Here is a 21220-nt window from a genome sequence, read left to right as displayed (position 1 = left end):
CTCCAGAAAAATCCAATCAGTCTTCATCAGAGGGCCAGAACAACATCAACATGCTTTTAACTTAAGTTACATCTTATTTTTCCAAATGCAGCCTATCATGGAATGCAATACTTGAACACTTCCCTTTTTAATGTGATTTTGTTCATGAGTTTTAAGTTCTGATATGTACATGTGTTGCTTACTATTTATATTAATTCTAAGATAAAGTATACATCATTTGCTAATGAAGTACAAGAAGCTACAGTTAATGTCATTGAGAAGAGACAAACAATACCTTAAAGAGCATTTAAGAGAAAAAATGCTGATAAAAGTATTTGAAGCAGAAACAGAACACTACTGTACACAGAAATCCAGTGTTTATTTCTTGAAAATGCCTAGCTCTATTTATGTCCTTCCCTAGTTCCTTTATTTCTTCAATGAAGAGCATATTTTAAGATATTTTTAAATGTATTATATTGAAACTAATATTAGATCTGCAGTACTGCCTTGAGAGGACCATTTTAGTTATCTGTTTAGAACATCTGCAAAGAAAAAAATTCAATTATATAAACCTCTATTTTGACAATTTTTTTTTAACTCTACTTAAAACATGAACACATTAAAATTTTCAACTTACCATTGTCTTCCTAAAATGTGAATGTTTCAGAAGAAATTATATTTTATGTCAATTTTATGGTATTTGTTCTGTTTATTGAAAACTGAATAGTAACTTCCTGACAAAGAAAATGGTTTTATGACTAGTTCATTGGCATGATGATACTAAGTTTTGGGTTTTTTTCAAAGGTCTATACAACGGACAGCACAGAACTATCCCTTTCCCTTTTCACTTCTCCTCTTTTTTTTGACAATATTTTGAACACCACCTACCTTGGGCAATTGCAACCAACTTCCCCTTCTCTTCAGGGCTGAGCTGCAACATGGTGTCTATAACTGGGAGCAGCCGTTCCTTCTCACTTCCTGATTTCAGAAATATGAACTGCAATAGAACATTCTTCAAGTACTCTAGATTAGCCACAGACTTTTCTCTCTCTTGATTTCTTTCCAATCTTCTTATTTCATTCTTAAGAAGCTGCAGATGAGGAAAAAAAAGTAATACTGCTTGCCTCACTTAATGAGTAATTGAACAAAGGTCTTTTGAAGAGCTAAAAAATTAATTGTGTAGCTTGCTTTGAAAAGAATAATGCATGTTTAGCAACATATTCAGGACAAAAATTCAGTGAAAATAAAATATGTGATAATGTTGTAAGAAATAACTTATTGACTAAAAATATCCTTTTTGGGTATTTTATCCTTTTTGGATAAAATTTGTGCAGTACAGAAATACAATATCAGTGATAAAATAGTAATAACAGTGCAACGGTTAAATAACTCAGAAATCTGATGATATTAATTTAAAAGCATATTACAAAAGAAAGCGTAGTACATATAGAAATGTCTTCAGAAAGCTCATTCATACATTAGTTCGTGTGTCTTCTTTTAACTTAAGACAACTAAAAGAGGCTAGAGGAACAGAAACCAGACAATGCTTTACTTGGGAATTTCTGCTTTTATCTAAGTGAAAATAGTACAGACCCTTTACTAAACATTAAACTTCCCAACTCAATAAGGTTTTTGTAGAAACTTTTACTACTACACTCCTCTCCCCCTTCCCCTCAGCCAACTAGAAACTGTGGTGGAAAAAACCCCAAAAAACTGAAGTATACTCTAGAAGCACTAATTAGACCTGTTGAATAAAAGCCCCTCTCAAATTAAGTTATACATCACTAAATTTTATAGACTGGGATTTTCTGAAAGATATTTGGTCTAAGAAACAGACCATGGAAATTAGAGTTGTCCTCACATCTTTTGTGTGTCTGCTTACCTTTATTTGTTCCATTAGGATTGCATTGGTTGCTTCTGATTCACGAAGTAATTCATTCAAGTGATCAGCACTCTTAGTTGTTGTGTTTAGTTTCTGAATCAGTTCATCCTTGCTGAGATCTGCTTGCCACTGAGATGGTTCTGCAATTAATTGGAAAAGAAAACTAAGAGAAGGAAAAAGCACTTGCATCTACTTCATACTAACTTAACATCAGAACTTGATTATTGTAGTTTCTTATGAACAGAATTCATGCAGAGTGCAGACTTAACAGGCATCAATGCTGCTGCTGCATGCTTATTTTCTGATCTATTTCTGTTTATATATTAGAGGAGGGTTGGCAAAATAGTGCTAGAGTACCTCAAGATACCTGGTTTTAACTTATTCCTTGTTTCCTACCCATAAATGGAGATTTTCAACATTTATCCATGAAGTGTTCAGTAGACATTTAAAACAGGATTATATGCTAGCATAAATTTTTCTGGTTTTTGGGGACTCCTAAAACATTCTTTTTCATGCTGGATTTCACTTGCCTAGGAAAAAAAAACCTTATGAATAATGTACTGTTCTAACAAGCCTCATTAAGATAAACAGAAATTTTATCCCTTCACTAACATGATTAAATCAGTACTTAACTGTCCCTAGTAGAGACTTATCCAGAATACAAAACTTTCTGTAACTATTCACTGACTTGCTCACCCAGTATTTTCCCTTTAAAAGCTCATCTTTAAATCACTAAAACCTGTAGAAATGTCCTACTATAAGTCCTTAATCAATGACAAAACTACAAAAGTTCAGGACAATGTAAATGCAGTAGCACCTGACTAGACTTGTGTCTTTCCCCTAAAAGTATGAAAACACAATGTTCTAAAATACTTTGAGGGCACAAACTTCTGCAACCTCTGTAGGCAAGCACTTCTGACAGCCATGTCCTACCTACCTGGCTTTGCTTCTGGTGAGTTCAGCAGTTGCTCCAAGGACTGAACATAGGTGCTGGCTGAGGACACAGATTCTGTGTCTGTTGTTTCCATACCTTCTCCCTCTTCCCTAGCCACAGTGTGCACATCGAGCACAGGAAGGTCAGTGTTCCGCCGCTCTCTCAAGTTCTTCGTTGCCGGATTTGAAACAGCTGGACCTGAAAGATACTTACTGATGTTCATATCAGAATGAAACTGGGATGGCTATTTCCTAGGTGTGACTGTCAGGGACTGAGAGTGGTACATAAAATAGTCTTCAAAATGCCTGGGAAGGTGAATCCAAAAGAAAAAGCCAACTATGCACATAACATTTATGATAGTAAAATACAGCCTTTCACCTCCGAATTGTCATTCCAATCAAAGTCTGGTTCTAAACCCAAACTTGACTGGCAATTTTTATTTCAGTGACTGTGAAACCTTCAAGCACATCTGCCTGAAGATGTGTTTTAGTTACTGTAATAGTAACAAATATCTTTAATGGAAAACAATTTGCTTTTGTTTCAACCAGTCCTGTGGGAAGTGTAAATTCTTCTGTTCTACTTCAGTAATAACAGAGCAACTTCTTAAACTGCTACTGCTGCTTGGCAAAAGTCCAACTACATCCTGATTAGTGACTATACAGATACGAAAATAGCACTTGAGATTGAAGATAGTAAAATCTTAAATTGGAAGAAGGATCAAATAGCAAGTATAATAAAGAGCATGTATACAAATAAAATTCTTAAAACAGCTTCCAAAACACTTTTCTTTAGCTTTACACTTCATACTTGAGGCAGATGTCCAGCACGCTCCAAAACCTGAAACATGACAAGAACACCAAATATTTTCAAAGTAGTTTTCCTCCATCTGTCTGATACTGCAGAACAGGTATCAGTAGTGCAGATTCTAGAACAGAATAGTTCCAGTTGGAAGTGACCTACAACAAGTGTCTAGTCCAACTGCCTGACCATGTCAAAAGTTTAAACATTATCAAGGACATTGTCAAAATGCTTCTGTTTCAGGCATCAATCAGATCAATCAATGGGAAGCCTGTTCCAAAGGATGACCACCCTCTCAGTAAGAAAATGCTTCCTAATGTCCAGTCTGACCCTCTCCATGGCAGCTCTGAACCAATCACACATGTCCTATCATTGAATACCAGGGAGAAGAGCTCAGCACTTCCCTCCTCACTTCCCCCACTCAGGAATCTGTAAGACAGCCATGAGGTTGGCCTCAGCCTGCTTTCCTCCAAACTAGACCAACCCAGAATCCTCAGCTGCTCTTCATAGGACAGTCCTTCCTGCCCTTCCACCACCTTTGTTACCCTCCTCTGGATGTATTCAAGGACCTTAGGATTCTGAAGCAACAGTAAATAATAACAAAGATGTATTCTTGACTTGGTATCTGTGGACAGATACAGCATGCTGCAGATTTCCTAGACAAAGTTGCTGGTGATTTTACAGAAGCAAACACTGTAAGCACATTTTAGTTTTAGACTGAGGTACACAAATTGGTAACTAATCCATGAAAACCTGGTATTCTGCCTGGAAGTTACCTCTAGTGCTTGGTTCACTCTTGAGTTGGAAGAGCTGAGCTTCTACTCTGGAGAGTTGCTGCTGAAGTGTCTCCACTGTCTTCCTGTGCTCTTCTTGCAGGTTCCTGACCTGATCTCTGAAGTTGTTCCGGAGAGCTTCATTCTGGGCTGTCAGCTGACCCAACGCCTGCGCGTGCTCTGTTTTGATGACCATGTTCTCAGACTGTATTGTGCAGAGTCTGAAAACAGTGCATGCACAAACAGTAAGACACAAGCAGTAAAACACTGTAAGTTTTACATCTCAAAATTTTTACAGTTTGAGGCAGTTTTCAATTTTCATGTGTATGATTTTCTTAGAACGACTATGTGTGCAACTTTTTTTTCATTTAAAGTCCTCTTTTTACAGGGAAAATCTGAAACTGAAAAAGCTACACATTACTTATTATATGAATGCACTCTGCTATATAAACTTGACTTCTATTTCAGAACAAAAATTCAGACATCTTTGGGAAATAATGAAAGGCTTAAGAGACACTGTGGTCTAAACATTCTTAAATTTTAAAACTGTATCATGACTGTTTATAGTATCATACAGGGCACATCACTTATACTCCACTTCCTTATAACATTTATTTACCAAGCACTTACTTGGGACTTCTAAAAACACAGGTTTCTAAGAAGGTAAGTTTATTTTTTTTAAACCTCAACTTTCAGTGCAGAGGAGTGTAGCTGTTAGCAAGAAAAATGTCAGTAACTTATCAGTTGTACTTGGTTTGGAGGTACTCCAGAAGCACACCAAAATTGTCACAAGCAAGTAAATATATTAAATAAATAATAATATACAATACAGACATGATATATTCTAATATAATAAATAAAGTCAAAAACAATTAAACAAATGCATTTATGGGAAAACTAAGCCCAGGACTTACCCTTATAAGCATACAGACTTAAACAGAGCCAGAGCAGTGTTTAGGTATAAAGGGAAGCTATTGTGGAATGGGTTGTTTCCAGAAAAATGCAGAACATAATTTGGTTGACTACAGTGAATCACTAAGTAGCTATCAGGAACAGATAAAACAGTACAAAGACAGTGACAAGTCAACACTTCCTAATATCAATCAGTAATTTCTAACTAATACCTTATGTGACAATCTCTGTACCCTAAATGGAGAAGAAAAGAAAACGATAGACTCCTTTTGTGGAGCTCAAGCGATCTTACAAGCAGTGATACAGATTAAACAGATTCCATTCATTTTGAAAGAAAAATTAGGCAAATTAAGTCTCTGGTGAGCATAAACTTAAAGTACAGTACTTTCTGTAAGAAAGGGGCTTGGGGGACAAGAACTGAGTATTTTGTCAGTGAACTTGTTTGCTTTCCATATAATTACCTTATTTTTTTAAATAGGAAGCATCCATAAAATTTAGTAGAGTGGTACAACACAAATGTGGTGCTGGGCATTAGACTTAAAAAAAGTCAGTATGCTTAAAAAATGTTAATTTTTAGGTCTGATAGTTAAGAGGTAGGTTTGCAGAAATCTCAAATTCCCCTATCAGCTACTATTTCATTGTCATTGTGGAAGCTTCTGATGGCTTGTGAAAAATAGCAAACAACCCTTTCGAAATTCACTTAACTTTCTCACCAACATGCCTATTTTTTGTGAAGTACAGTTATAGGCTTCTACATGTTAAGATCTCAAAATTCAAACAAAATAAAATATCTCTATCTTTTCATCAGCAGACCATACTTTTCACGGAGTTCTGCTTCTTTTGCAACAGTCTCTTGCAGCATCTTATTGTGTCTTTCCAGCAGGGTGTCGTGTTCAGACTGCAATGCCTGGAGTTCAGATGCATTCATCTGTGAATTATGCTGAGCATCTTGCAGCTTAACTTTAAGTTGATCTATCACCATTTCCAACTGTTCCCTACACATGAAAGAAAAAGGAATACACAACACACATTTAAAATAATTAAATTATTTCAGAACTTATATGATATCCAACATTTTGGACAGCTCATCCAATTTGCACATTTATTAATAAATCAACACAGCACTAAGACCAAAATAATTTCAGAATGTGGCTACAGCAGAAACAATCAGATCTTGTTTCAACATAGATACAAATAAGTTTGTCATATCCCATCTGAACTGCTGGGAATGCAACTATTAGGGTAGGAAGCATGACTGATAGCACTTTCTGCTTCAAGGAGGGACAAGACAGAATGAAAATAATACATGGGAATCAAATGGGAGAAAAAATTTCTTCTTAAAAGTGGTAAGGCTTTTTTTCATTTGTTTAGTAAACGCACATCAGTTCAATAAGACCAAAAACAGGGGACAAATGGTTGGAGTAGATTTTGAGCAAATTACTGGAAAGCAACATCAAGTCCATAACAGATAAACTCACTGGTCAGAAACAATTCAAAATCAGAAATATCAGGAAGAAAAAAATCTTAAGTTTTCTTAAGCATTCTTTTTTTACTGATTTCTGTATTTATATATGCAGACACCTCCATTATCTCATCTCACCAATCCTTAGAGTTGATACTTGTAAATAATTTCTTTGGGAACCGTTTGTCATCTGCTTATTGCTTATCCAATTTGTTTCCAAGATGGTTTTCTCTCACAAAAAAATTATCAATACCAGAACTTCTTTAAGTTCTGCAAATAAGAGAGTCAAAGAAATGCAGCTCTTACAGTTTGGCTGCTTCAAAAGCAAGAATGTTTCAAAAACCCTAAACGAGCCCTAAATCCGAGTCCTCCAACAAGGCACCAGTCGCCCTCTGGTGGATGTTTAGCTGCAGTTGCCGGCACCGACTGAGGGTCTGCGTCAGAAACGAACCCTGGCATTTCACACATAAACACTCAGTCTGTCACCAAGGGCAGCCATCGATGACTAATAAAAATAACTTGCACAAACTGATAGACTTCTGCAGTGAGTTAGACATTTTCTGAAGTGAATATGAATTTACTTGGCTTATGACTGTACTTAAAGGATTTTCAGGGAACTTTTGGAAGTGTAATTCTTTCCTTCCAAGTCTTTCCTTGTATGATACAATATACAGGATTTCAAAAAGATGCAGTAACTGATGACTGAATTGGCATCCAGAGCTTTACTAACGCTTAACCACTCACTCCTGAAAAAGTTCAAAGTGAGCTCAGCTGAACTGAACCAATCTGCTCTTTTCCTCTTTGTTGCAAACGGCGCTTGGCAACTTCACATCAGAGAAAACGGCATGTCAAGTCTACACAGAATGTGCAGGCTAATGTCTGCTCATGGGAGCAGAAATCATAAAAAACTTCCTAAGACCTTACTTCTCCCTCCAACTGTAATAACAGGTGATCTACACAAAAATAACGGTTAAAAAGACAAATCCAGCTATTAGAAACTAATATAGCACCACAACAGCAAGAACTGATAATATTTCTTCTGTTCAGCCAGGCAGCACCACAGTCAGATTACAGATCAAGTACAAATATTAGTTTTACCTTTCTTGTTTGGCTCCTTCCGATTCTGTCCGAGCAGTAGATTTATTCTTTTGCTGTTTTAGAACATTATGAACGCGGACTTTATAGCTCTCAAATTCAGATGTAACAGATGCTTGTTCAGCCTATCACACAGAAAATCACACAGAAAACAAAGCTGTAAGTTATACTATTGACTATTGCTCCCTTACTTCTCTATAATGAAATGCATCTTACACTGAAAAAAATTAAAACCACCAGCTGCATTTCCTTCTTCAAAACAGGTTATTAAAACAGTGACTATAACGATGTTTCTTTAGATTTTAACTGAGTATCATATAATGTGAAACTTGAGACCCAGATTTTCAACATACCAGTATTAAAGAAAAGGAAGAATACTTGAAAATTCAAAAACTGCATTCAACTGAGAGATTCGTAAGCCAGGGGATCTGTGAACAGCTTTAAATGAAAGCAAAGGTGACAGAAAATACAAGAGGTATAATTCTGTTTCTCTCCAATACTACAAGGGTGACAAAAATTCTAACGTGCCATAAAGTTATGCATAATTCTGAGGAGTTAAGTCAGTCTTGCAGTGATATTACACAGCACCAGATATAATATTCTATTTGACTGTAAAGGTGTTTGGTCTGTCTTTTCTTCTAAATTCAGCTGTTGCCTGAGTTCTGTGGATATACAGAAAGCTGCCTCACATCACAGTAGCTTCATCCTTGACTGTACACTATACAGCAAAGATTACTGCCACCCTTCCAGTACTGATGTTGCATACTCCTCTTAAAAAATACCAAAACAGCACTGACACAGGTTTTCTTTCTTGGATCTTAGGACAAGTTCATGGATTATTAGTCACTCTCGTTTACAGGTAACTAAAATGTTCTCATCTCCAAGAAGAGGATTTTGGAAACTGTCCCTTCAGCTGAACTGGTGACTGAAATTCTACAGAACTGACTCTGATTAGCCACTGGTCCAGATTTTCAGAGTCTGTACATTTTGTAGCCATTTTCTTTACATTAATCCTTTGCTTTTCTTCCTGTCAAACTGTGTGAATATTCCGAAGTCCTCAGGTACACAGTCTTCAATGTCAGCATGATTTCTGTTTTCTACTGCTTTGGTGTCCACATTTCCTTTAGAGGGATTTTCCTTTGCTAATAGCCTTGTAATAATATCTATTTTCCATATGTAGGGCATCTAAATAGGAAAGCTAATCCTCCAAGAGGTTCTAGCCATGCCAATATGGAAGATCTACAATCTTGCTGATTTCACAGCATCACAGAGCAACCACCATAGACAGGTATTGTAAACACCCAGGTATGAATAATATATTTGTAAAACCATGATCCATGTGTACCAGCACAACAAAGGCAAACCTCCTATAGCAACAATCACAAAGTTTGTCCATTTCAGTTCAGCTTTTTAAAATGTAGAAGTTCTTTTGAGAGGCTGCATTCAGCTGTTGTTTACCTGCAGGATGCACCTACCATACAACAGTGGCCATAGAGTAGTACAATAATCCCCATAAAGTTGGTTTGAACACAGGAGTCCTACTATACTTTGAATCTGTTTGTCTCCAATGCAAACACTGCATTCCAGGACCATCAAACAGGGTTATATGAGCAAAAAAATCCCAGAAACAATAATAAATTTCAGCAACAGTGTCAGCTTTCCATGTAGTTCAGCTGCCAATTAAGAAGCTGCTCATACTTCAGCATATTAAAAAGTGCTTGCAAATATATTTTTCACAGCTTTTTTTTTTAAAGTGGCATCTGTGTTAATTGGTTTTATATAAAGCAAGATATATTCTTTTTTTTTCATTTGTGCTCTTTTCTTTAAAGACTCTTCTTTTTCCTGAGTGCACACCTTCTGAGCATCTTAAATAAACCCCAGGTCCCCACTACCTCAAGTTTTTCCCTACTGTAAATAGCAGTATGCAAGTCCAGATGTTCCAACCCAAGTGATACACATCAACCAGGACAGTCTGGCCTGTCCTTCATACCACCACTCAATACTGGGATAATTTGCAATTCTTGGCAGACAAAAAGAGAAGAGTGAAAAATCTGCAGAATATTTTTGAAGAAGCAGAGTGCAGGTAACCTCCCTTCTTAAGCCTCTAAGATTACTTCTTCCACTGGAATACCTGGGCTGCTCTGCACTCTTCTTGCAGGGTTGCAATTTTTTGCTGGCAAGCACTCATCGTACGCTGGTGCTGCTCCGAAGATGATCGCAGTTGCTCCTGAACTTTATGCTTTTCTGATGTCAGTACAGCCACTTGAATCTGAAAAAGTCAGTTGAAAATGTCACTATCATGAAAACTTTTCTTACTTCTCCAAGGCAATATGCCACTGAGAACCTAGGACTCTACTACAGTAATTCCTGCACTGGTGAATACAAAATTAAAATCCAATAAAAATAGAATAAAAAAATAGACATGGGTTACCACATAATAATTTTTAAAAAGTGATGCTGTTTAAAGAGAGAATTGAAGATATAATTACAATGCTGGGGTGGAAGCATTTAAGAAAGCCAACCTCTCTCCCTTGTCTGCTTCTTTCATTACATTCTAATCCATTTCTATTCTGTATACAGATGGACAACACTTAAGATTTTTGCTGACAATGTTGTGCTCTTCTGTTTTTAAACTGAGAAACTTCCATTTTTAAAGAAATGTTAAAAAATATATTCCAGTTACAAGCCTTAAACTCCACAGTCCTCTCCTTTGGTGGAAAGGGAAAGAGGAAAAAGACAAGGTAAATCTACTTAATGAAAATCACAGGAAATAATATTTGGGGAAAGCAGCAAACAGACAAAACTCATTTATGAAAAAGAACCAGTAACCTAAAAGTAAAAACAGCACCTCTTTATTCTTCAGCCTATATTCCAAGTGCCCAGTACAAATCACACCCTCACTACTTAAATGAGAAAACTCATACTAACAAAAAGTGAAGTTTCTTGCCTTATAAGCTTCCACTTGCTGTTGGCTGGCTTCCAGTTCCCCTTTCAATGATGCCTGCAACATTAGGTGGTCATTTTCCTGCAAGATAAAATTACCCGGAGATTAAAAAAAAAAACCCTCCAAACCTCAGTAACCTAAAAATTCAGCTACCAGCTGTTTTTAAAAATCTAGTTTAAAAATAGAATACAGCCATTAGCATATGGACTTACAGCTTGTTTTGAATCAGCCAGTTCTTTTTTGGTTTTCACCAGGAGTTGTTTTATCTTGGCATTTCTTTCCTCATCCTGTTGCATAGTTGTCTGAAGTGACTCTAAGGCAGCAAAAAACAATTATATGCAAAGGAAACTTCCTCTGTTATATTTCCTTAAAAATGCTGGAAAATATTTTTAAAAATTCCAACAGATTCCTTAAGAGCTGTGAACAAGTAACTTACACTAACTTTAGTGAACTTTTCCTAAGTTATCACAAAGACCTTAAATAAGTGAAATGTTTTTACTTTTGAGCATAGGAAGAAATGGAATTTTCACATGGTAATCAGTAAAGTTTTATAAGTGTGGTATATCTGAATGAAACCCTTGTCAGTCATCAATATTTAGAACTTATTCATAACTTTATCAGGTAATAAACACAGTATGACAGGCAGGTAAATTGGCTCATAAGTGCTGAACACTGGATTAAGTGATTGATAACCTAGTAAAGGTTCCTCTAAGAGAAAATTGCTTTCCTAATACAACTGTTTAGTATTCCCTGCAAAGCTTACCCTCACTTGCTGACTTGAGAAGTTGTTTCTGAATTGTATCTTTTACCACTGCTAGCTATACCATAGTGACTCTTCTGTTTATAGTTTACTCACTTATTTCTTCCTGTAGGGTCTCTTGTTTCTGTTTCTGAATCCCTGTTTCTTGCTCAAGATCTTCTATTCTGTTGTCTTTATCAGTTATCTTCTGATTAAGTTCTTTTACTAGCCTTTCATAATCAGCTATTTCCATATCCATCAGTGTACTCTTTTGAGCATCCTGAAAGGTACACAAAATGAAGTTAGAGCTTACAATTTGCCTTGCCTGCTAAGACTTTTTTAATTCTGTAAAAAACTATATTGCCCATCAGACAAAGATTTTGTCTCTACCCATATCCACAAACATCATCCATCCATTGGGTTTCCACATCCTCAGTAAATAAATCTATTTTCAAACAAGAATCAAAAGCTTTGAAAAACCTGTGGCTAGTTTTATCAGTAGGTATTTTGTATGTATTAGTTTTTGTCACAGAATCTCAGAATTTCTAGGTTGGAAGAGACCTTTAAGATCATCGAGTCCAACCCATGTTCTAACACCTCAACTAGATCATGGCACCAAGTGCCACATCCAGTCTTTTTTTAAACACATCGAGGGATGGTGACTCCACCACCTCCCTGGGTAGATGATTCCAGTATTTGACCTCTCTTTCTGTGAAAAACTTCCTCCTTAATTCCAGCCTGTATCTCCCTTGGTGCAGCTTGAGACTGTGTCCTCTTGTTCTGTCTGTTGTTGCCTGGAGAAAGAGACCGACCCCCAGCTCACCACAGTCACCCTTCAGGAAGTTGAAGAGAGTGATAAGGTCACCCCTGAGTTTCCTTTTCTCCAGGCTGAACAACCCCAGCTCCCTTCATCTTCAGTCCTTACAACCAAGGCAATTTCTTAACAGTGCACTATACATGTACTCCAGACATCTGAATTCTATTCTTATTTCTACTCATGAAAGGCCACATAACCCAAGCTAAACAAACAAACAAAAAACAAAACCAAAATCAATTCCAAAAGTACATTTCAGCTCTTCAAGCACACAGCCAGGGGCAAAAGCCCTCACATTCTCCGTTTTGCAAACCTCCAGCTTTAAAATCCTCAGAACAGAAAGGGAGGCATTCAACACAGACAGATGGGCCAAAATCTTTAGTAGTCCATGAAGCACCAACATGGATAGCAACTCTACCTTTCTGGCCAGCTCTAGTTCTTGCATAGTTTTCTGGAGATGTTTCTTTTCCTTCTGAAGTTGCATCTGAAGCTCCTCCATTTCTCGGAGAGTGCCACTATGTTCCTGAAATTTAGGTAGTTGTCAATTATGCAGTCCAATTTCAAAATAGATGCCAACACCTTTCTATACTTAGACACGTACACTCACACACACACACACACTTGTGTTGTACAAAGACAGCTGATTCCTTTCTTAGGAAATCACTGTGAACCAGAGAAAAACCAACATTACTATGAAGTGGTTTTCATATTCTGTATAATTACCCCTAACCAACCTGAACTGACAGCCTTGCAAAGTTCTTTCAATGAACAGACCAAGCTTTCAAAAAAGTCAAGTAACATGGAGGGAAAGTGCAGAACCTGGTCTATGCAAACAGAGTTTACAAGTTTACAAAGGTTTAACAGAAATCACATCCATTGAAAGTCATGCTTCAGCTCATTTACCATCCCTATGAAATACCACCTTTGTTTTCTGCTCTCTTAGAAGTTTTTCAGCCTCTAGTTCTTTGTCAGCCTTTGTTTTGGCTCTTTGTATCTCCAGTATCTGAGCTTCCAGCAGCTTAGCATTATTTTGCACTGTTTCAACACGAGCCAGGAGGTCTTCATTAGCCGAGCGTAACTGATCATGCTGAAATTAGCACAGTAGAATGGTAAAAACATAAGCTGAATTTATGTGCAATGTTAACAGATAAAATATTTTCTGTATTTAAAAAAAATACCTAACACTGATTTCTATCCAAATCCCTTACAAACAACACTCCTACAGATGAGTCTTTTCCAGCTTAATTCCTTTAAACCACATTAATAAACAGGTGAAATTAAATCCATTAGCATATTTTGGTTATTTTGTTCAGTTAATTTGCCCAGCTTTCTATAAAATGGCAAGAATCAAAAGAAATCTGAAAAAAATACTCAAAAACTTATGCTTTCTGCATTATCACCTTCTCCTTGCAACAATACAGTATTTCAAATACACACTTCAAATACAGCTGCTGTATTTATAAACAAATGAACATACTATTAACTCCTAAAAAGGCTGAACTGCAAACTTTGACTGAACCACCAAGTCGTCCACCAGTACAAAGTAAGAATTCTACTGCATCAGGCATACTTTTGCAATGACTTTAACAGATTTAATTTTGACATTTTCAATGATGCATCCTATTCTTTATTTTGCCTATTAAGAATGAGGTATAAGAGAAAGATGTCAACTACCTAAACATTGTTTTATTTACAAATTCTTTATAACAAACTTGAAAAGCACAAAGTCTGCATAATCAGCAGAATATATATACTATTATTTCTTATTTCTTCCTATGCTATTTACTACTGGCTTGTGCTTATAAGGAAACTGTGGCCTAGGTGGATCTCCGGTGTATGGGGCCTGGGAGTTTAAATCCTAAATACCAAACCCATTGCAGTTAGCTTTGCAAAAATGTGTCTCACAGTCCCTTAATTACCATTTTAGACTCTTCTGAATGCCACTGTAGTACTCTGCAATGCATCTTAAAGTCTAATCCTTGTGAAAAATGCGAAATTCATAACAAATTTAGGATATTTAAACATTCTGTTGATTAAATAAAAAAATAAAAAAACCCAAAAGCTGAATTTTGTTGAAGAAATAGAAGAAAAAATGTCTCAGTTAAAGGTTACTGCACTTTATGAGAAGTGTAGGTGTGTGGTCAGAGAAACAGTGCAAGTCTGATGCTTGCAGCAGACAGGTCCAAAATCAAGCCAGAGACGATCTGTTTTTTTCTATGAGTTGACCTGGGATAAATTAAACTCTTCTATTGACAAAGTCAGACATTCTAGATATATTTATCTTTGTCATGGCCCAGGTAAGGTATCAGATGTTGAAAAGAAACAAACAAACCACTCTGAATCTCAAGTTACTATTTAAAACACATGTAGGTTATGAAACTAGAGTAACAATCACATGATTAGGACTTGCACCCAATAGGCAGAATTAATTTTTATGGTACTTATCAATAGATCAGACCCACATACAGAACTGACCTGCTCAGATGACACCTGTAGCTGTCTTGTCAGGTCCTCTATCTGACGTTCAAGATTATTTGCTCTGCCTTTTTCAGAATCCAGCTGCTCTCCTTGTTTGTCATATTCCATCAAAAGATTCTTAACACATACGAACACAAAGGCATAATTTTTGACAAGATGTATTGCATAAGCACATTCTATACCTCTGAGGTGTGTTTACCTAGTATTTCATTATACGAGTTGTCTTACTGCAACATCACAAATATCATTATGAAATTAAAGCTATCATTCCACTACAGGCTCTGGGAGAAATCCCTTTCAGTTCCTGACATTCTAGAATAATTCAGTTTGGAAGACAGCTCAGCAGGTGTCACCCTCCTGCTTAAAGTATGATCAGCAGTGAGATGAGACCAGGTAGCTCAGAGCTTTGTCCAATCATGTCTTTCCAAGGACCTGCCTCCAAGAATAGAGATGGCTATTCCACTAAGCAACCTATTCCAAAGCTTGACCATTCTCATAGCATGAAAATGTTTATTCATGTATCCAGTTGGAATCTCTCCTTTCAATTGAGGACTACTGTCTTATCTTGCACCACCATTAATAACCCGACTCTTCATAATGTCTTTGTAGGTACTGGAAGACTCCTATCAGGTTCCTTCAAAGCTTTTTGCAGGCTGAGCAGCTTCTTATCACTTATTCCAGTCCCCTGACCAACCTGTCATCCCTCCACTGAAATCACTTCAAGTTATCAATGTCTTTCTTGTATTTCGGGGGAAGAAGAAGGAACAAGAGTCGATGTAATACTTTCAATGATGTCACAGAATCATTTAGATGGCAGATGGCAATTTAAGATCATTGAATACAACTGTAAACCCAGCACTGCCAAATCCACCACTAACATATGTCCTGAAGTCCTGTGTTTACCTCATGTACTTGTATATAAAGTGCTTGCTGTGTTTACTTATTGTACTTTAAATATCACCAGGGATGGTGATTCCATTGCTTCTCTGTTCTAATGCTCAAGCACTCTTCTTGTAAAGAAATTGTTCTTAATATCCAATCTAAACTTCCCCTGGTAGAACTTAAGGACATTTCCCTCTGTCCTATCCTGTTGCTTGAGAGAAAAGACTCATCCCCACCTGACTACGCCCTCCTTTCAGGTATTTGAGAGAGTGATAAGCCTCCCCTGAGCTTGCTGTTCTCCAGACTACCTAACCTCAGTTCCCTCAGCTTCTCCTCCTAAGTCTTACAGGGAACAGCTTTCTCTTGGGGAAGCAATGCTGACTCGTCACCTGCTTCTGCTTCATGTGCCCAGAGATGTGCTCCAAGAAGACTTGCTCCCAGGAAATTACAAGTTTGTCTTCATCATTTAAGGGTTTTCAAACTCATCTTCAATTTTTTGAACTTTTCAGAATTCACAGTGATTTATGTTTTGCCTAGCAACACATTGCTTGGTATGCATGATGCTAGATTCAAAAGAGTTAAAAATAGCATTCCAGTAGAAAGAAGTGTCTCATTTTCTTCTGACAAGAGCTGCATGGTTCCCTTAAGAGAACCTTACACTTCTTGATTCTGGTGTTCAACTGCACAATTTCTTTTGCGAATCACAATTGTGCAAGTAAATAGCAATGTATATCCAGGCTAGGCTTCAAACCCAAAGTATTTTCTGACAGATTACTGTCTTTTGTGAATGCAGCACTATTCTTACCTTATAGCTTTCAGCTCCTTGAATTACATCTTTCATTGAAGCAGACAATTGATCTTTTTCTGATCGAACCAACTCCAACTCTTCCTTCAGAGTCTGCACCTTATTAAAAAGAAGTGTGTGCCATTAAAACAAAGCCCTCCGTGCAAAATCTTCTTCATATTAGGAATTAGTCAGGGTACCTCTTTTCGGCTGGCATCTAATTCTTTCTTGGCTTTCACAGCAACCACTTTAATTTTATTTAGCTTCTCTCCTTTTTCAGCAGATTCTTTTTCAAGCATCCCTAAAAGAGAACCATAAGAAAGTTAAAAATTACACCCTTCCATTTCTTCCCAAGAAATGAAATTAAATGAAATTCAATTAGAACACAAACATCAGCATGACTTTAAAACCAAACAAAATATAAAGCATGGGGAGGTGCTGAAGTGTTTCATTCAGTCAAACATTTAATTTGAAGCTAAAACATCCAGACATACAGAGAACTTAGGGGCAATCTTTCCCTGGACAATCTTTCCCTGTTTCAGAAGCTTCCATCACAGTTAAGAGTGATATTCCTGTCTACTTCTACATAAATTTAACAACTCAGAAGCATTTTCCTGCTCTTGTGTTGGAATAAGTGCAATAAAACAACAGTAGTTTTGGCACCGTTGCTTCCCTTTCCTTCTGGGATTCTTACTGATAAATTTCCCACATTAAAAAATAAAGATTAAATCCACTACACTGCTTATAGACAGATGTACAGAAAAAGTCTTAAAATATCAAATCATATCCAACTAAAAAATGCTAACATTTTAAATTCCCAATGGAAGGAATACTGTAGGAAGATGCATTAATATCCACTTCCCCATCTTCCTCAACTTGTGGAAATACAGGGCAATCATGCAAAGAAAGAAAAAATAACAATCCAAAGAAGCCAGATCATTTATATAAAAGAAAAAAAGTGAGAAAGATACCAATTTTTTCTTGAAGCTCTGCTACTGAAGACTGCTCATCAGTTTTCTCAGTCATTGTTTCCATTAAATTCTGTATTATAAACAAAGATATAAGAAGTATTACAAACATTTCTTTGTGGTACCTGTTTTGTCCCTAACAAGCCACCAGAAGTTTCAGCTACAGTTAAAACTGTCCATGTTCTTAGGACCAGGAAAGCCTTTATGAGCAACTTTGTATCAGCTTGATGAAAGTACAGTTATGCTGAAAGCAGAACATTCCAATCTTTTAAGAGCTGCTTTCCATCCTGTTCAAGGATAAAAAAGGGGAGATACCCTCATTCTGCAACTGTCAGCTTTACAAAACCAGCAATTCCCAAGACCTGAAGCTAATGCAGATCAAGAAGTTTTGTTTGAGATGGAACCACAGAAAGTTAGAGGTGAAAGATTATGAGGTTAGGTAGTCCATCTAGTCAGTTGATTGTTTCAAGGGATATTGATAGGAATAAAGGTTCAAGTACAAGAAACTTTTGTAAAAAAAGCATTATGATTGGTTTTGTTTCATTTTTTTTTCCTGGGGGGAAGAAGGGAATTCTGAAGTGCTAGAAAACTCAGAAATATGTGCTTTCTACAAGGGAGACTCACTTTCAGGCCAAGGGAAAAAAAAAGGAAAAAAAAAACAGAAAAGAGAGAATTGAAAGTATTTTTTGAACCTTAATTTTGAAGACTTTAGAGGTTTAGTCTTTATACTTCAATAACAAAATATAACCTTTAGAGAACTCAGTTCGTCTTTCACATTTCTAAGCTCAGTTTCCTTTTGTTCCAGAATGAAATTTAAGTCGTCTTGTTTTTCAGATCCTTTTTGCTGTTCTTGTATTTGATTTTCATAAAGAGCAAGTTTTCGACTCATCTCTTCAGTATTAGCTAAAAGATCTTGATTTTCAATCCTTGTTTTTTCACTGGCATTTCTCAACTCCTGGATATCATGTTGAAGCGCTTCTTTTTCAGACAACACTCCTTCCAGTTCTTCTCTCAAAAGATTCTTTTCTTTTTCAAAATCTTGAATCAGGGATCTATGTTCCCTATGTTGAGCTGCATTTTCTTCCTCTAATCTCTCAACTTCTCGCTGCAAACTAATTACTTCCTCCTCCTTTTGAAGCACAAGGCACTGCTCTTCTTTAATTTTTGACAAGAATTCATTTGCAATTTTTAACAAGTTAAGAGAATCATATTCTTCATTAGAATCTGAAATGCTGAACCCCACTTGCTCAAGTAAGTGGTACAGCTGAGTTCTTACAAGGGATGTGTGCACTTGTTCATTTTCAAGTAATGTTGATATATGGTCTTTTTCTGCAGTCATCATTTGTAGTTTCTTTTCCAAGTTTTCAGACTGCTCTTTCAATACTGAACAACTATCTTTTTCAGATGTAGTCTTTCCCAGCTCTTCACTTAATTCGCCTTTTTCCTGAATGAGTTTCTTATTTTCCTCATGGACAGTGTGCACTTCAGATGAAAGCTGCTCTTTATCACGCATCAGAGATTCAATCTGTTTTTCTAATTGTTCTAGCATTTGAGCATTTTCACCCTTAGAAATTAAAGCTTCATTCAGTCTCTCTGTTAATTCCTCTACCTTTTGCTTCAGGTCATTATTGTCCTGGTTAGCACAATCTACTTCTTGCTGAAGTTCCTGAATTTTAACTTGTTTTTGCTTGCATGTTTCCTGAAGGGTTTCTCTCTCTTCACTCAAGCATTTTACATCATTTAAAATATCCCTGTTTTGATCAGTAAGAGCGGTGATCTTGTCTTCCAGTTTTCTTTCAGTAATCTCTTTTTGGTCAATGGAGCTTGCCATTGCACTATTGTCCTCCTGAAGACTAACGATTTTACATTTAAGTTCTTCTGTCTCTTCTGAAAATTTTTTTACTTTTTCCTGAAGGTGATTTACATTTTCAAGAAGAACATCCCTTTCATTGAAAGCAGCCCGGAGTTTCTGTTGCAGCTGACTGACATCAGAAGCTTGCTGTTGTTTCATTGATTCCAACTCCTGGCTGATCTTTCCAGCAGATTCACCTAGCTCAGCTTGTAGAGTTTCCATTGTTTCTCTCAGGCTGTTGTAATTGGACACTGCTTCTTCTTTCTCCTGAGTTACCTTTTCAAGTTGTTCTCTAAGTTCCTGCATTTCAAAAACTAATGCCATCTGTTCTTTTTCAGAACCAGATAATAAAGTTTCATTTAGTTCAGAAATTTCTCTCTGGTGCTGATCTTTCAGAGTCTGTATCTCTAATTTGTGCTCTTTTGCAGCAGTTTCATAGTGCTGTCCTGCTGCTTGAAGCTCCAATTTCAGTTTTTCAATTACACAGCAGTAATCTTCTTTAGTGAGTTGCAATTCATTTATCTTAAAATCCAAGTCTTCCCGCTCATGAAAGTACTCATCCTTCATACGATGGATTTCCTCTTCCAGTTTTGTCTTGACATTGCTCATATAAGTTAACTCATCTTTTAATATACTATGTTGGGACTGGAGTTCTTCTAAACTATGCTCCAGGTACCTAACTTTTTCCTCCATTTTTGCTTTCACACAAGGTTCTTCTTGTGTATCTGCAACATCTATCTTGTTTTCTAAATTTTTATGTAGCACTTCTCTCAGCTGCTCCAAGTCATATTCACGCTGGTCAGTCTGAGCATGCATTTCATCCTTGGCATTTTTCTCTGCCAAATTATGCTGCAACTGATTTATTTGATTTTGCTTTTCTTCATTTTCTTTAGATGATATTTCAATCCGATGCATTAGTTCTGACACCTCTTCCTGATGAGTAGTTTTTAATTTCTTAAGCTCTTCATTCAGATTTTTTATTTCATTATGGTAACACTGAGAGGTGCTTTTAATAGTTTCTTGCAGATTTGTCACTTCTTTGTCTTTGTCTTCATTCACAGCTTCCAACTGCTTGTTCAGACACAAAATTTGCTCTTCATAAGTAGATTTTATTCTTTGGACATCATCTTGTAATCTTTTAACTTCTTTTTGACTATCATTGTAACATTCAACCTGTTCCATCAGCTCCATTTGTTTCTTCACTTGTTCATCTAATTCCATCTTCAGCTTTTTTAAATCTTCATTGTGCTTGCATTGTGCATTTGCTAATTCACTCTTCATAGCTTTTATTTCTTCCAGAGAGTCAATTCTTGATTGTTCCAGTTGCTTCTGTAATTCTTCTGTTTTAGCCACTGCAGCCTAAAGAAACAAGCAAATTATTAAATACTGCTAATTTAGCACACAATATTTCCAAATAAACTGTTTACGATGACGAATTAGAAAATGTAGTAGTCCACAGTTTTAAAAACTGTTATAGCTTTAAATATCTAACTGTATCAGGACAACTCGATTCAGATGACACTACACAGAGCATGAGAACATTTGCAAAATGAGAAAGGAAAACTAAGTTCTAGATCATGTTTACCAGCATAATTTCACAAAATGGTCACGACACGCTTCAGCTTTAGCAACTATTCTGATAATACATTAAAGATCAGATTAATTTTAGAGTATCAAATCCAGGTATCTGGAATATAACAATATCCATCAATTGCAAGCAATTCAGTCTTCACTTTATCATTAATTGAGATTATTGATATAATCTCAATAAATATAGGTGCCTTGGCTGACAGGCTCTTTCTTATGAATATCTAAAGGTAAGCCTCACATGAATATCTAAAGGTTTACCTTGTAAAGGTAAACTCATGCTCCCATGGAAAGACAGAGCTGATTGACTGAAGCCTATGTAGGCTTTTAATGCACA

General features: G+C 36.5%; 1 protein-coding gene across 1 annotated transcript in view; it reads right to left on the bottom strand.

The window, feature by feature from the left end:
* GCC2 (GRIP and coiled-coil domain containing 2) overlaps positions 1–21220 on the bottom strand; it is a 31530-nt gene that overhangs the window by 3869 nt on the left and 6441 nt on the right. The window contains exons 6-22 of the mRNA XM_066545266.1: positions 18193–20655; positions 17448–17517; positions 16677–16777; positions 16498–16596; positions 14808–14927; positions 13255–13419; positions 12751–12855; positions 11636–11798; positions 10992–11092; positions 10783–10860; positions 9967–10104; positions 7839–7960; positions 6097–6273; positions 4370–4587; positions 2799–2993; positions 1862–2001; positions 868–1069 (exon numbers count right to left, since the gene is read on the bottom strand). Of these exons, the coding sequence (XP_066401363.1) occupies positions 868–1069; positions 1862–2001; positions 2799–2993; positions 4370–4587; positions 6097–6273; positions 7839–7960; positions 9967–10104; positions 10783–10860; positions 10992–11092; positions 11636–11798; positions 12751–12855; positions 13255–13419; positions 14808–14927; positions 16498–16596; positions 16677–16777; positions 17448–17517; positions 18193–20655 (4657 nt within the window). The remainder of the gene's footprint in view (positions 1–867; positions 1070–1861; positions 2002–2798; positions 2994–4369; positions 4588–6096; positions 6274–7838; positions 7961–9966; positions 10105–10782; positions 10861–10991; positions 11093–11635; positions 11799–12750; positions 12856–13254; positions 13420–14807; positions 14928–16497; positions 16597–16676; positions 16778–17447; positions 17518–18192; positions 20656–21220) is intronic.

Source organism: Molothrus aeneus, chromosome 2 (assembly GCF_037042795.1).
Source record: "Molothrus aeneus isolate 106 chromosome 2, BPBGC_Maene_1.0, whole genome shotgun sequence".
Lineage (NCBI taxonomy): Eukaryota > Metazoa > Chordata > Aves > Passeriformes > Icteridae > Molothrus > Molothrus aeneus.
Note: the sequence above shows the minus strand (reverse complement) of the source record. Positions and strands in the feature narration are given on the sequence as shown.